The 13,606-nt window shown below is 39.3% G+C and overlaps 1 protein-coding gene across 6 annotated transcripts in view; it reads left to right on the top strand.

Moving 5' to 3' along the window:
- The window catches only part of acot7 (acyl-CoA thioesterase 7), a 53,962-nt gene that overhangs the window by 21,799 nt on the left and 18,557 nt on the right, over positions 1-13,606 (top strand). For 4 of the 6 annotated variants that reach the window (XM_061735012.1, XM_061735011.1, XM_061735016.1 and 1 more), the window contains 3 exons: positions 347-461; positions 703-717; positions 872-958. In XM_061735012.1, the coding sequence (XP_061590996.1) occupies positions 347-461; positions 703-717; positions 872-958 (217 nt within the window). The remainder of the gene's footprint in view (positions 1-346; positions 462-702; positions 718-871; positions 959-13,606) is intronic. The other 2 variants (XM_061735014.1, XM_061735013.1) reach the window with 1 other exon arrangement.

The raw sequence follows: 13,606 nt of genomic DNA, 5'->3' as shown, positions 1-13,606 counted from the left end.
TGATCATGTGAGGAAATCTGCATATCAACAATTCAAATCAACATATCAGAGTTTGAGTTTTTCTGTAACAGAGGAACTCCTTTGCGCTGATGTGCACTACCGAACGACACTCACTGTAAAACGTTTATTTGAAGTTGTTGATGCATAAAAAGGTCACAACAGATAATAAAACAAGAGCTCGCTCAGTTCTCTCACAGACCTGCGATATCGGATCACTTTCCTCAGTAATGACACTCTGAAATCGGACTCTATCTGTATCTGTCCTGTAGGCCGTATTTATGCAGAGATAATAGAAGCGCTGAGTGCATCCACGTGTATGTTTTTACTGTATATATTGTGGCTGTAGTATGCCAGTGCAGAACAAGAGGAGGAGGGCAGAAAGCGATACGAAGCCCAGAAGAATGAGAGACTGGAGACGAAAGCAAGAGTTGAGAAAGTGATGCCACCTCTGCCAAACGCAGGTAATCAACCAAAAGAAGGTCCCAGACCAGATTAAATGGTTCATGTCTGTGCTATACACAGTATTGTTGAATAAAAATGTAAACAATCGCAAAGAAAGATCAAACGTATCCTCTAATCCTATTAATAATCAATTTAGTGCTTGTAACATCTGCCATGGCAGCTGGCCAGCTGTAACATTTCTAACCTTTTTTGTTTAAATTATGATCCATTTCTGATTTTTTCATGCTTGCTCGATTCCAGAGGATGCACCAAAAGGTACGAGCTATCAAACGATTTTTTCCCCTCTATCTGATGATTTTAGCTGGAAATTAATTTGCAATCCATTGGTCCATTGTTGATTGCAGAAATAACCTGTTCACATATCCTTTGTGTTGTGTGTGTGCGCGCGCGCGCGTGTGCTTCCACACAGAGCGTTACACTGTTGGCTTCAGCCAGTCCAGTCTGATCCATCTGGTGAGCCCTTCAGACTGCACACTACTCGACTACGTTCATGGAGGTGAGGCTGTCTTTTCATTTCTGGATTACTTTCTAAAGTTAGTTTTTGCTGATAAATATCTGAGAAAATGGATGATTATTTTACAATTAGGGAGCAGTCATATTGTCAAACACACTAATTTATTGTTCTTCTTCTTATGAAGTTAATGCTATTATCTTGTTCTTCAGTTGACTTTCCATCCACGACTGCTCGTGTGTAAACCTACAGTAGTTTTCTTTACATACAAAATTTGTCCCAATTATCAATGGATGAAACTTTAGTCAACTAAAACTAAAGCTGCCAAATTCAAAAGATTATAAAAGAAATGCACAGTGAACCATGAAAATATAAATGTACTTATTATTATGTTATTATAATGAGTGTATTGCTTAAAATGAAATGAAAATGAAAACATTTTTATTAGCCCTTTTTATTCAGTCTAGTACTACAATATACAGTCTACTATCTACCACTTTTTCATATTTTCTTCTGTTCTGCGCATTTTACATGCATACTAAATATTTTAATATTTCTCCCATTCATGTTCTATTTATAGTATTCGTGTCCACTGCCAGCTTCTTGCACTCCTTCCAGATGTTTGTTTTGCTCTGCTTATTCATTATACTTCAGGGTTCAAGGATTCGTAGAGTATTTGTATTTCTATTGTAGATGTTTAGTGCACCAACACACAGAGAAAAGCTCTCCGCACAGATAATTTACTTAGTGGTAGGGCTGAGGGATCTAAAATTCATATTCTGGTATTTTTGTGCTAAATACCAATAGGTATATTTTATATGATTTGGGTTAAGCAGTACATTTTAAATTGTTGCCTTATATGATTTACAAAGCACTCTACGCAGTATTTATTAACATGTTATTGATAAAGTAACCCCCAAAATAAAGAAAAACAAAATTGGCTTAGATTAAGAATTTTGAGTTGTTACTTTACAATCCTGAGTTGAAGAAGTCAGAATATCTGACTTCAGAGATGCCGAAACTCTATCTGGAGTCAGAATGTCTGACTTTTAATAATATACAGTCATTTGAGATAAAGACATTTGGCTGAAGATACAGAGAGGACTTAAAGTTAAGCTGATGAGAATGGTAGAGAAAGCTCAGCTGGAGCCTTTCTATGGACTTGGAGACAAGAAGAGAGAAAACAGCTGTACTAACTAAAATAACTCAAAACATTTAAGTTCAAATCTATATCACAACACATTTACTGATATTATAAAATGTACTATATACTGACACATCTTATTATCTTGGTATACTGCACAGCCGTAATTGGCAATAAAACACAATCTGTACTCTGATTCTTAAAGTTTTTCAGGAATCTGAATAAAATGAGGGCTAAGACATCACATCAGTCTAGCCAGCTGTGTTTCCTCAACCACGGTTTGCCAAAGTGATCTGGTTTCTGGTTATAGTCTCGTGCTCCGTCTGTACGTGGCACAATAAGACAGTTAGGTGGCCAAAAGACAACAGACTGCGACTTAAGAAAAACCCATGAAAATAGATCTCCAAGCTGCACACTATTGTTGGAAAACATTACCGTCAGTTCGACACCTTTTCTGAAAATAACAGATTTTTTTGTTCTTCAGCCAAATGCTGCATGAGCGAGTCTCTCGGCTATTATATCCCCACATAAATTCAACAGAAAACAAGTTCAGGTGTGTTTTTATAGCCCGCTCAGGGTAAAAAATAAAAAGAGCTGATGCAAACCAAGTGAAACTGAAGAGCAATCATCCGACTGCAGTTTCTCTTAGGTGTCTCTTAGGGAGTCTGAAAATGTTAGTAGGTTTCAGTATATTTGCTTTCTGGTCAACTTAAATAATTAATTCAGTTTTAAGTGTTAAAAATAATCAGAAAGCATTCAGTTATTATCATATGCACCTAATAATCAATATTATTATCATTATTAGGGCCCGAGCACTTACAGTGCGAAGGCCCTATTGTATCTGTAGGAGATGTTCTCGTTGTTTTTCTCGTTTTTATTTTTCTTCCAACGAAATGAGGGCCTTTTTGCCCCCCTAAACATGCCCCAAAAGTCCCCAAATTTTGCATACAAGCCAGGCCTGGCGAAAAAATTGATATTTAATGCTTTTCATTAATGGGCGTGGACTAATGGCTCAACAGCGCCCCCTAGAAAACTTTGTTCCTCAAGCCCCACAATACGGTTTGACGTACATGCCCGAAAATCGGTACACACCTGTATCATGTCGCAACTTAAAGAAAAGTCTCTTGGCCCCATGGCCGAAACCGAACAGGAAGTCGGCCATTTTGAATTAATAGTGTAATTTTGCCGCAATTTATGCCTATAAATAATAAACATTTTAGAGCCTTTGGTAAAAACAATTATAGAGCTGAGATGAGGTACATAATAATACATATTCCTACTTTTACTCCAAGAGGACAAGTCCTTGAGAAACAAATGGTTGGCTTTGAGAAGGTGATTGTAGCAATTACAAATGCTTGTGGGTTCTAGTTTGTAAACACCTAGACTCAGGTCTATCAGCAATCACAATCAGCTAATTTGATTAAAGACCAAAGCAGGAAACTCAAATTAACAACAAGCAAGCATGTCATGTGACCATAATTCAATTCAGTTCTACTAAACCTAATGTAACTAGTTTCGACATTGTTCTTGACATTAAAGAGTAATTCAAGTCCATAACAACACAGAGCTAAATAACACGAAGAAGGCCTTACCTGACATCTAGCTATCTCAGCAGACTTCTGTCCACTCGTGATGAAGGCATCCACTTAATGAAGGCATGCGAACGTAAACCTGCCGAAGACACATCGATGCACCGGCACTGATTTAAAACCAAGAAATCAAACAAATACTGTATGAAAATAAAACAAGCGATGCAAAAGGTTTGGTGCTGCTTAGAGACCTTTGGTCATCTTTTACTCCCTACAGGAGAGGAAGAAGGTTGCTTCCCAAATAGATTGTTTTGATAAGGTGTTTTCCCGTCATTCCAATCACACTCGGTCGTCCCACCAACATTGTGGAATACACATTTGTACACATTGAGGCGTCAGCACCTCTGCTCCCCATTGCCTTTTTTTTTATATCCCTTTTCTCCTATGAATTTAAGCAGGAAGAAATGTGATTGGCTATGTGTTGGTATGACAAAGGTCTGATAAACCAAGGGCTGACACAGCACTTTTTTGTGGGCAGTAAACAATGGTCAAATGGACACAGAATGTTGTGATCTGAAAGTAAAAATCCCTTAAATACACATTAAATAAAAAAATAATCACTGTATCCATGTGTTAGTTTAGCAATCTAAATACCACCACTAACTTGGTAATGCTACGTAATGGTGTAAATGTAAGGGTAAATGTTGTAAACTCTTGTGGAGAAAGGTTGCGTATGTGGATGTTGTTTTCTTAGTAGCTGCTTGGGTTTTTGCAATTCTGTGTCTCCTGAATGAGAGCGGAGAGGGGAATAACCAAAGGGGAACAATGATAATAACAAGGTTATTAAAAATAAAATGTGTTGTGCTTGAACTTTAAATTGTTCTTCAGGTACTTGGCTTCCAGGTGCCCCCCCCCCCCCCCCCCCCCCAAAAAAAAAAGAAGAAAAAGTTTAGTGCTTTCTCAGCCTCATAGATTAAAATAAACACAAAAAATAAAAAGCCCTTTTGCAGCAATAAACCATTTGGGGTGAATTTGTAAGAAATAAAACATGTTATCAGCACAGGCCAGGTGCTTTCTCTCAACCGGGGTGTATTGTCTTGGCTGGGTTTTTCTGCCTCACGTAGTCATTTGTCTTGGCGATAGCTCTGTAAACAGGCCATCAAAGAGACGCCACACAGTGAGGGGGAAGAACAGAGAAGATGCTGAGTAAGAAAGAGCGGCCATGAAAAGGACCCCAGGGAGGATGGCGGGATGGGAGCAGGTGGGAGCAGAGAGGGACTGATAAGCCCCGCACGTGTCATGGTTAGCTGGTGTAATTTGGCAGGTTTGCCGGGATATTTGTCCAATTAAAGATCAAATGTGGGACAGGCATGCAGGTCATTTGGAATAGACGTGCACAGATGCTGTTGAGTCTTGTTCAGCATTGCTTATAAGGCGATGCTCCCCGTTGTTCGTTGCTGCTGCTGCTGCTGCTTTCATCACCACTTATTTTGTTTACAAAGTCAAGTCAGGTCAGGGTGTCTTCATGCTTACTCTCTTCCTCATAATGTGTCACATGCCTGTCAACCCCCAAAATACACTCAATCTGTAACTTAAGGAGTTTGACGTGTCATGATTAGGTTCAGGTTATCAGCAGAACAGGATCATACAACAGACAGTGTGCGGGTGATAGATCACTTACTTGCAATTAAATTTTTTCAGATTATTTAACACCAACTGTTTTAAGCGTACTGTGATAAACATGTTTCCCTTCACATGTTTTCTTACATCTCTCTTGTGTCAACCCTTTCCAATCCTTTAACCTTTCCAATTCCTTTGGAATTTTCAGTCTTAAACAGAGTTCCCCCAAAATGTAAGTGATCTCTAATCACAAACGATTTTATGCCCAAATTTTTTCCTCAGTAATAATGGAAATCTATCTTTCTTCATTTTTCAATAAAGTGTTGGATAGAATTTAACCCAATTTGGTATCACCTGCCTCCTTAGTTATTTTGTTACCCCGATTCAGAGCTATAATTTGACCCTTCTGAAATACAAGAAATGTCTTTAACGTGGTTGCTAAAGGACTGAGTAGATACTCAGATCATCAGTTAGGGGGAAATACAGTGTGTTGTTGCTAGCTGATTTAATAAAGTTCATTGTGTCCATGGCTTTACAATTTAATTTGCTGATTCTTTTCGTCTGCAAAAATATTTGTTTTTACCTGACATGTTTCGGCGATTACTTCCGCCTTCATCAGAGTCACAAGATGGTGTGTGTGTGTGTGTGTGTGTGTGTGTGTGTGTGTGTGTGTGTGTGTGTGTGTGTGTGTGTGTGTGTGTGTGTGTGTGTGTGTGTGACCCGCCAATTTATCAGCTGATGTTAAAAGGAGGCGTGGTGGGGGGGAGGAGTCAGGTGAGTCACGCCTCCTTTTAACATCAGCTCATATATAGGCGGGTCACACACACCATCTTGTGCCCTCTGATAAAGGTGAAAGTAATTGCCGAAACATGTCAGGTATTTAAAAAACCTAAATATTCTTGTCCGACGAAAAGAATCAGCAAATGAAGTTGTTGCTATTTGTTATATATTAATTATTGCAGTACTTTTTCTATCTTTTTCAACTAAATTCACTATGAATTCAAAAAAAATTTTTTCAATCTCCCAAAGGAAATTAATCAAATTAATTCAATTTTCATAGTGAAACCCAGGTTGAAACTTTCTTTATATATTTTTTTGAAATAAATCTTTGTCTTTTTGACATGCATAATAGTTTAGGCGCATTACACATTGCCAATCCGGACAACAGGGAAAATATTAGTTTTAGGAATTTCAGCAAACACTGCTAGACCACTTATTCCAGCCAGGATTCAATCTAGAATTGTCACAAACTGAACGTATTTGGTGAGTTATGAAAGAACAAATGAGGATCCTGGATTGTTGAGCATATAATGCCCCATAAAAAGCAGGTTTGGGGAAACATTTCACTTCTCTTCAGATTGCCCAAACAGTTTGAAGTATTTGTAGCTGCACAGTCCTTGTTTTTTGCTGGCATCAAATTGTGAATAATGATTTTTCTTTTTACTTGAAAAGCAATGAATATTGATGCTTGGTGGGTGTAGATTTAATGTACAGCCAGTAATTTGAGAAAAAACATGCATGCACTGTTCTGCAGAAGGAAAGAAGAATAGTTTACTCTCTTCTTGGAAGGCTTTGTTATTGAAGACACATGTTTTCACCAGATGTTGAGAGGCTGGGGCCTGCATAGTTGCTGCTCAAATTGTGGACACTGGGGCTTGTAGTGAAAATCACAAAACACATCAAATAAAAGCTTGGTATTATTCTGAATAATAGGAAAGATCAGAAGAGCAGACGCTTCATCACAAGTCCACCCTATTCAATTGTGCTCTTTCTCTGTATGCGTTTTTGTTTTCTTTTATTTGTTGCTTTTTCTTTACAGTCTGCCTACCTCTCCTCATTATCTCATGCTCTCTTCTGTGTCTCTCTGCTTGCACAATCCCCTCCTCCCTTCATGTTCTAAGTAAGCGTACCATCTGTTTCCATGGCAACAGTAGTTAATCGTTACAGGTGGGGTATGGTCTGAATAAGATTATACAGAAAAGAAAAAGAGAATTAAGAATAACATTATCAGCTGCTGTTTTGCTTTGCTTTATTAAGTTTTATTAATAGACATAATTTGCTCCTATGTGTTCTTGTGCCATTATATTCTTGTATGTGTGAGAGAAAGTATAGGAAATACAAATATGTGCCTGTTAATTGGGTTCTTATACCTAGATTTAGTGCAGAATGTAACTATGACATAAATTGGCCTAACCTAAAGCCCAGACCATCTACCGCTCTGGCTTTATAATATCTGTCATCTGCTCTGATCAGCGTCAGAGAGGTTATAAACATGCCAGGGAATGAGACAGAAAAATTGTCTGCTGGAGCTCAAGCGATTGACCTATGTATGTGTACGTATGTGTGTGCGTGTGTGTGTGTGTGTGTGTGTGTGTGTGTGTGTGTGTGCGCGTGTAAGTCCTCCATCCACCCTTTATTCAGACATGATATTGTCATTCAGCCACTTTGATGCCGCCTTTCAAGAAAAGAAGTGTCCTTAAAGACTGATACATCTACTGTAGGTGAAAGTTGAGCTCATTGTGCTCAAGAGACTGGTTCTTGCTAGCAGAGTGAAATCTAGGTGATTACTTGAGTGATACAAGAGAGGAACTAGTGCACGTTGATTAATTGTGTGTCCGTGTGTTTGTGTAGAAACAAGATTAACTGATGGCCAATCTAGAAAAATATCACCTAATCTACCTCTAAGAACTACTTGACATCTACCTAAAAGACAAATCCACAAATGCCTGGGTGATTTATGAGCCATATATTGTCATCAAAATCTGTCCATCACATTATCCATTATACGATTTTCAAGTGGTGGGGGTAGCAGAGAGGACCGGACCTCCTTTTCTCTTTGCCTGGTGGCCAGGTCAGCTCAGACAAATGTGGGTTTGTCTTCCTGTGACCTCACTACTTGCAGGAGGGGCCGCCTGGGTTGAGCGTGATGTGTTATTGGCAGCAGCCGAAGGCCTGGGCCTTGGCGTGCTGATCGACAGCTTCCAAAGCTGCTCATCAGATCTGTAAAAATCTCATTTAAAGTTTTTGCTTTCTGCAAATTCACATAGGTTAGGTAATTGGCAAACATAATCTATACTCCAAGCCAATCACCCACAGTCTATAAGAGAAATTCAGATTTTTACTGTAAATCTAGGAGGAAGAAGTCAGATTAAATGGGAAAAAATGCATGGTGCTTTGAGGTTTTATGTATTACAATATGTAAAATAACGTGGCAAAAACAACCTCATATAAACTAAAAACACATATCTTGTCATTGTTAATTCAACAAACACTAAGCGAAAATGTAGAAGCTGTGTGTAAAAACAGGCGTACTGCTTCTATGATAGTTAAGAGGATAAGGACCAGACAGTGGTTGGTATTTAATTGATCAGTAGTACGTGACTCTAAAGAAGCAGAAGTGGTTGTACTTTTCCGGTATGGAGTATTGAGGTGTGTGTTAACACAAGATGTCAGCAATGATCTTAGAGAAGCTATTGTTTCTGCCCATCAATCTGGAAAGGGCTAGAAAGCCATTTCCAAATAATTTGGAGTCCCTCTTTCCCCTGTGAAAAAGCATAGTGTGGAGATCCCAGCAGGTTCCCCTTCAAGAAATTGCAACAAACCATTATATTAGAATTAGACATTTTCAAGGAAAAAACCTCTTCTCCTTGAAATGAACAAGACGGCATGACCTAGGTTTACAAAGATGCATCTGAACATGCCACAAACCCCTGGAGCAGTGTCCTTTTGAAAGATAAAACCAAAGTGGATATGATTGATCAGAAGAGAGATGACAGTGACAGCAACGGCAAAGAAGTGTAAATTTACCGAATGGAGGAAAGTAGAGAAAGGAAGTATATTTGTATTCAGTGATTTCTATTTTTGAAGTTTATAAACAGATAAAAACCTCTTAAATGTGGTGCAGGACAAGAACTAGGAATCTTGGCTTCATCCCGAACGCACAAGCGCACAGTTTGAATATAGGGTCAAACAGGCCTTAGGAGCGTAACTGCTCTTATTCTGACGTATTGTGCCGCAAAATCCGAACTATCCCCTGATATTTGTTCTCTTAAAATTGTTTTGCAAAGATCTTCCAACTACTCTAAAGCAGCTCCCCTTATGCACAACTGTACACGTGTCTGCAAGAAAAAGGTGCAGGAAAAGATGTATTGATTTTTGCCCTCTTCTGTGTATAAATATTTTATACCTCTGGGACCAGGTGTTTGATTTTATTTATACATATATAAAATACTGATTGCAAGGCTTGTGGTGTGCATGGAGTTTAGTTAGGATCTAGTAAAGATCTAGCCACACTTAAAGTTGTACTGGAGCAATCTTATGTTTACTAAAGCTAACCTTGAGGGGTAAAATGGGATAGAAAAGTGGGTGGGTTTGGTGCATGGCAGTAGTGTTAACAAGAGTAGTTTCTATAGTAACCGCTCATTAGGAGGCAGTTTGAGCTGTAGACACGGTCCATGATTAAAGCACGTGTTGGGAAAAGAGAGGGGAAACCATCAATAAGGGTAGGCAGTGGGTAAGAATGGGAGAAAGGTGGAGGAATAGATGGGAGTAAGTTTAGGAAGTGATGAGAGAGGATGAAGTCACACATACTTTGCTCACTTTGATCACTTGGTCTGCTTTTCATCAGTGCATGGCTGTGTGTAGTGTGCACTCTATCTGATCTGGTTGTAATCAAATGGAGTTGAGGTGAGTTTACAGTGGCGATGTGCAACGAGAGCTTCCTGGAAGATTATCTTCACTGTTCTCATGCTTGTTGCCCATGGACAGCATCGTGCACAGTGATTGAGGGAAGTCGTCATAAGGCATCTGATCACAGAGGTATTCTGCCCCATGGCAAACTGGGTTGCACTGGAAACGTGTTTAATTGCCCTTTTTTCCCCATTTGGAGTGAGCTGTCTTTCCTCCTCACACACGGACCACCCCTCCTCTCCTGCTGCCTGTCGTGTTCCCACCCCACAGCAAAGGGAGAGTCATAGTGCCATGTCATCCTGTGAATGTGTAATGTCATGCCCAGGGCTGCCTTGGCTTAGGCTGTCCTCATTTGCAGTCTTGCATTGAGGATCACTTCAACCTTCTACATTGACTGTACAAGGAGATTGTTTTTATTTTTGCAGGAGCTACATTAATAGTTCCAGTGATGGTAGTTATAAATAAAGACAAGCATCTGCGGTCCTCCAGGACTATGTAGCCCTTCACTCTCTTTGGCCCAGCATTTCAGTCCAAGGTTTCCTCCGTCAACATTTACTTTTGAAGCTAAATAAAGCAAAAAGTAAATAATAAGGCCTTATTCAGGTTCTTGAAATGTGTCCAACACATAACCAGGACAGTATAGAAATCTAATCCCAACAGCAATGTGTAAACACGGTGTCTGTTAGGCCTCTGTTAGGCTGAAAATGAAGCAGTTTGTTAGTATGCAGTAGTTCAGGTTCATTTGTGCAGTCAGAAAAAAGACTCACAGGGTTCTTGACACATAACATTTTTACCCTAATAGTAACTGTTTCTTTTAGTTGTGTCGTGGAATAGTTACAGTCCCCACCCCCATCACGTGTCACTATATGAGGAGGTTGCTTGATTCTACATAGTGATGTTCCCCGGAGCCTGAATTAATCTAGAGGGCTGTGCCAGGAACAACATCCGATATGGAGGGGGAAAAAGGAAATTAAAAAAATATATAAAAAATGGTAAATCGATATGCAAAGGGATATTGGGAAATGTTACGTGGCGGTGTTGTCTTTAAAGGTGTCAGTTAACCATCCATCAATCCATTTTCTATACTGGCTTAATCCTATAGGGTCATGGGGGTCTGCCAGAGCCTATCCCGGCTCATTACAGGCGGACTGACGACTTATCTGGCAGTGTTGTAGTCAAGAAAAATGTCAGTCGAGTTCAAGTCAAGTCCGATCCAAATGACATGGCTCCCAGCTTTTTCAACACATGCACATGTCTTTAAAACACATTTTTAGCACCTCTAAGCATAAATGTTCTGGTTTAATTTCAAAAAAATAACACTGATGTTAATGTTTATAGTCCTTGCAGCATTTTCATTTTCTGATTACCTTAAAGCTAAATTAGCATCCTCAATTACATGTTTATAGCCTAATTCTTGGCTGTTTTTTTGTCCAAAGCAACCAACAGTGAAATCAGTGAAATTTGCAAATGAACAGTTAAACTGAAAGCCCAAGTGGCAAACTGTCTCTGTTGATTTTATGGACTTAGCTCAGTTTTAACATCAACGGGCTTCACCTGCAGCTCAGCACGGTAGCAGCAGGCTATCAGCCGCTGAAAGAAGGATAAAAGTGTTTTTTAACTCTATTTTATTGGTCGATAGGCCCTCCACTCACAGTCATAGCTTTTCTCTACTGCTCTGTCCCTGGTATAGATTGAACAATAAACCTTCTTGCAGCAGATAACTTTCTTCCCAGTTTTCCATATGCTCAATGGTTCTTTCACAGGTGGACCACTTAGCGGTGCAACTTTTACCACAACATAAGAAATCCGTTAAAGCAAAGCAGGCAATCCGAGGGACATTTTCCCCTGGCATTTAAGCGCCATTAGTTTGTTTCTAAACATGGTGCATGTACGACATGAACTGATGACAAATGACATCTTGCACATCATCATTGTTGCATATTACATACAGTAAAATAGAAAAACACAAAACTGAAGAATCGTCTGAGTTAAATGCACAAGTCCCTAAAATTAGGGCACGAGTCAGAAATGAGTCTGAATCCTGGACTCGAGCATTACAAATCTGTTATGTGGACCCCTTAATTAAAACACCAAATGTGGAAATATGTCTTGAAGACTGGTGGCACACCCAGGAAGGTTCTTAAGATTTAACACTTCAATAACAAATTTCAAGATAAACTTCATCTGTTCTGCTGGCCCATCACTTACGTTGGCTTTTACTTTCATTAGTCAATGCTTTTACTTTAATTATAGCCAAAATATTAAATGACATCGTAACAGCACCCATTCCATACTTCCCTAAGGTAGCCATTTAATTTAAGAGTATAGATTGATTTTAAACCAAAATACTGTGGTGAGGCATTTTCAGTCTCAGGCCACTTTAATAAACTACGGTTGAAAGGTTCATCCTTTCAATGCAATGTGGTGTTCTCTTTCAATTTCATCATCTTGTTGAGGTCATCATCCTTCCTACATTAAGTGTTTCATGCTCAGACATGACCACTCCAGCCTTTGAATAGCATAGCAGCCTGCTGTGCCTCGCACCCAGGGGAAATTTTCAATCCAAGGTGAGATCCAATCAATTTTCACGACGTAGGAAGGATGTCGGGCGGCTGTGAAATAGCTTTGCAACAGGCTTTTGAAAAAAAGTGATATATTTTTTTGCCCACCCAAAGATTTACCTCCTAACTGTCATCTGTTAGAATCTACAGTACTTTGATGTGTTTGTGTTTCGTCATAATCAAACCACATGGATGCGCTGAATATTTGTGATAAAAGGATGTCAAAGTAATTGCATGTTGAATTCTTAATCAAGTCAGTGGGCTCACTTTTACAGTGAATGCCGCATTTGGGAGTAAGCAGCACATTCTGTTTGCACTCCCACACGTTTGGCGATCTTAAATAGAGCTGCACAGTGCAGATGGTAGGAACCTTTGGGAGCAAAATCAGCCTCCAGCAAACACACGTATTGATTTTCCTTAACATGAAAGACATATAATGCAACTCAGAAGGAACGACTGGGGCAAGTGGAGTGTGTAGCATGAGTCTGACTGTCTTTAAATGAGTATAAATTCACAAACGTACAGGTCACACATGCCAGCTGACTGTCTCTGACATGAGAAGCAGAGGCCATCCTCTTGATACTCTCTTCTCTTTCCCACCTACTCCAGACAATATGCCATTCTTTGTCTGAGAAATCAGCAAACAAATGACACCAGTTGCAGAGGCCGTGCTTGGTGTAGATTTTTTAAGTCTCCGATCCCCCCTTTTTGGGTTATTTGCATATAAAATGGGATGCCTCACCCTAAATCTTTTTTTTTTTAATCAAATACCCCTCTCTAAGCTTGAGAGGTGGCTGATAAATACATAACAACTGGATTCATTTTACTTATAGTGGATTCAAAATGACACATTTTCATGACAGTGATTGAAAAACTGTGAAATCAAGTTTGCAGCTCTTGATAACACTTGTAATAAGTAAAAATGCACCAAAGCAATTTTCTTCTCCGATTCTGATATCTGATTTTCGGAAATGCCTGACTTTCCAACACCCATTTTATCCAATTCCGGTTAGTTTTCACAGAGATATAATCAACAACCAATTTTAAATGTAACAATTAAAGACTCTGCTGCGGGCTGTGTGCTCGGCTGACTTAGTTTTTCTTCTCTTGGCCTTTGTTGACCTCAGAACATGGAGCATGCTCTGAAAAC

This window comes from Cololabis saira, chromosome 12, assembly GCF_033807715.1.
Source record: "Cololabis saira isolate AMF1-May2022 chromosome 12, fColSai1.1, whole genome shotgun sequence".
In the NCBI taxonomy this organism is placed as follows: Eukaryota; Metazoa; Chordata; class Actinopteri; order Beloniformes; family Belonidae; genus Cololabis; species Cololabis saira.
Note: the sequence above shows the minus strand (reverse complement) of the source record. Positions and strands in the feature narration are given on the sequence as shown.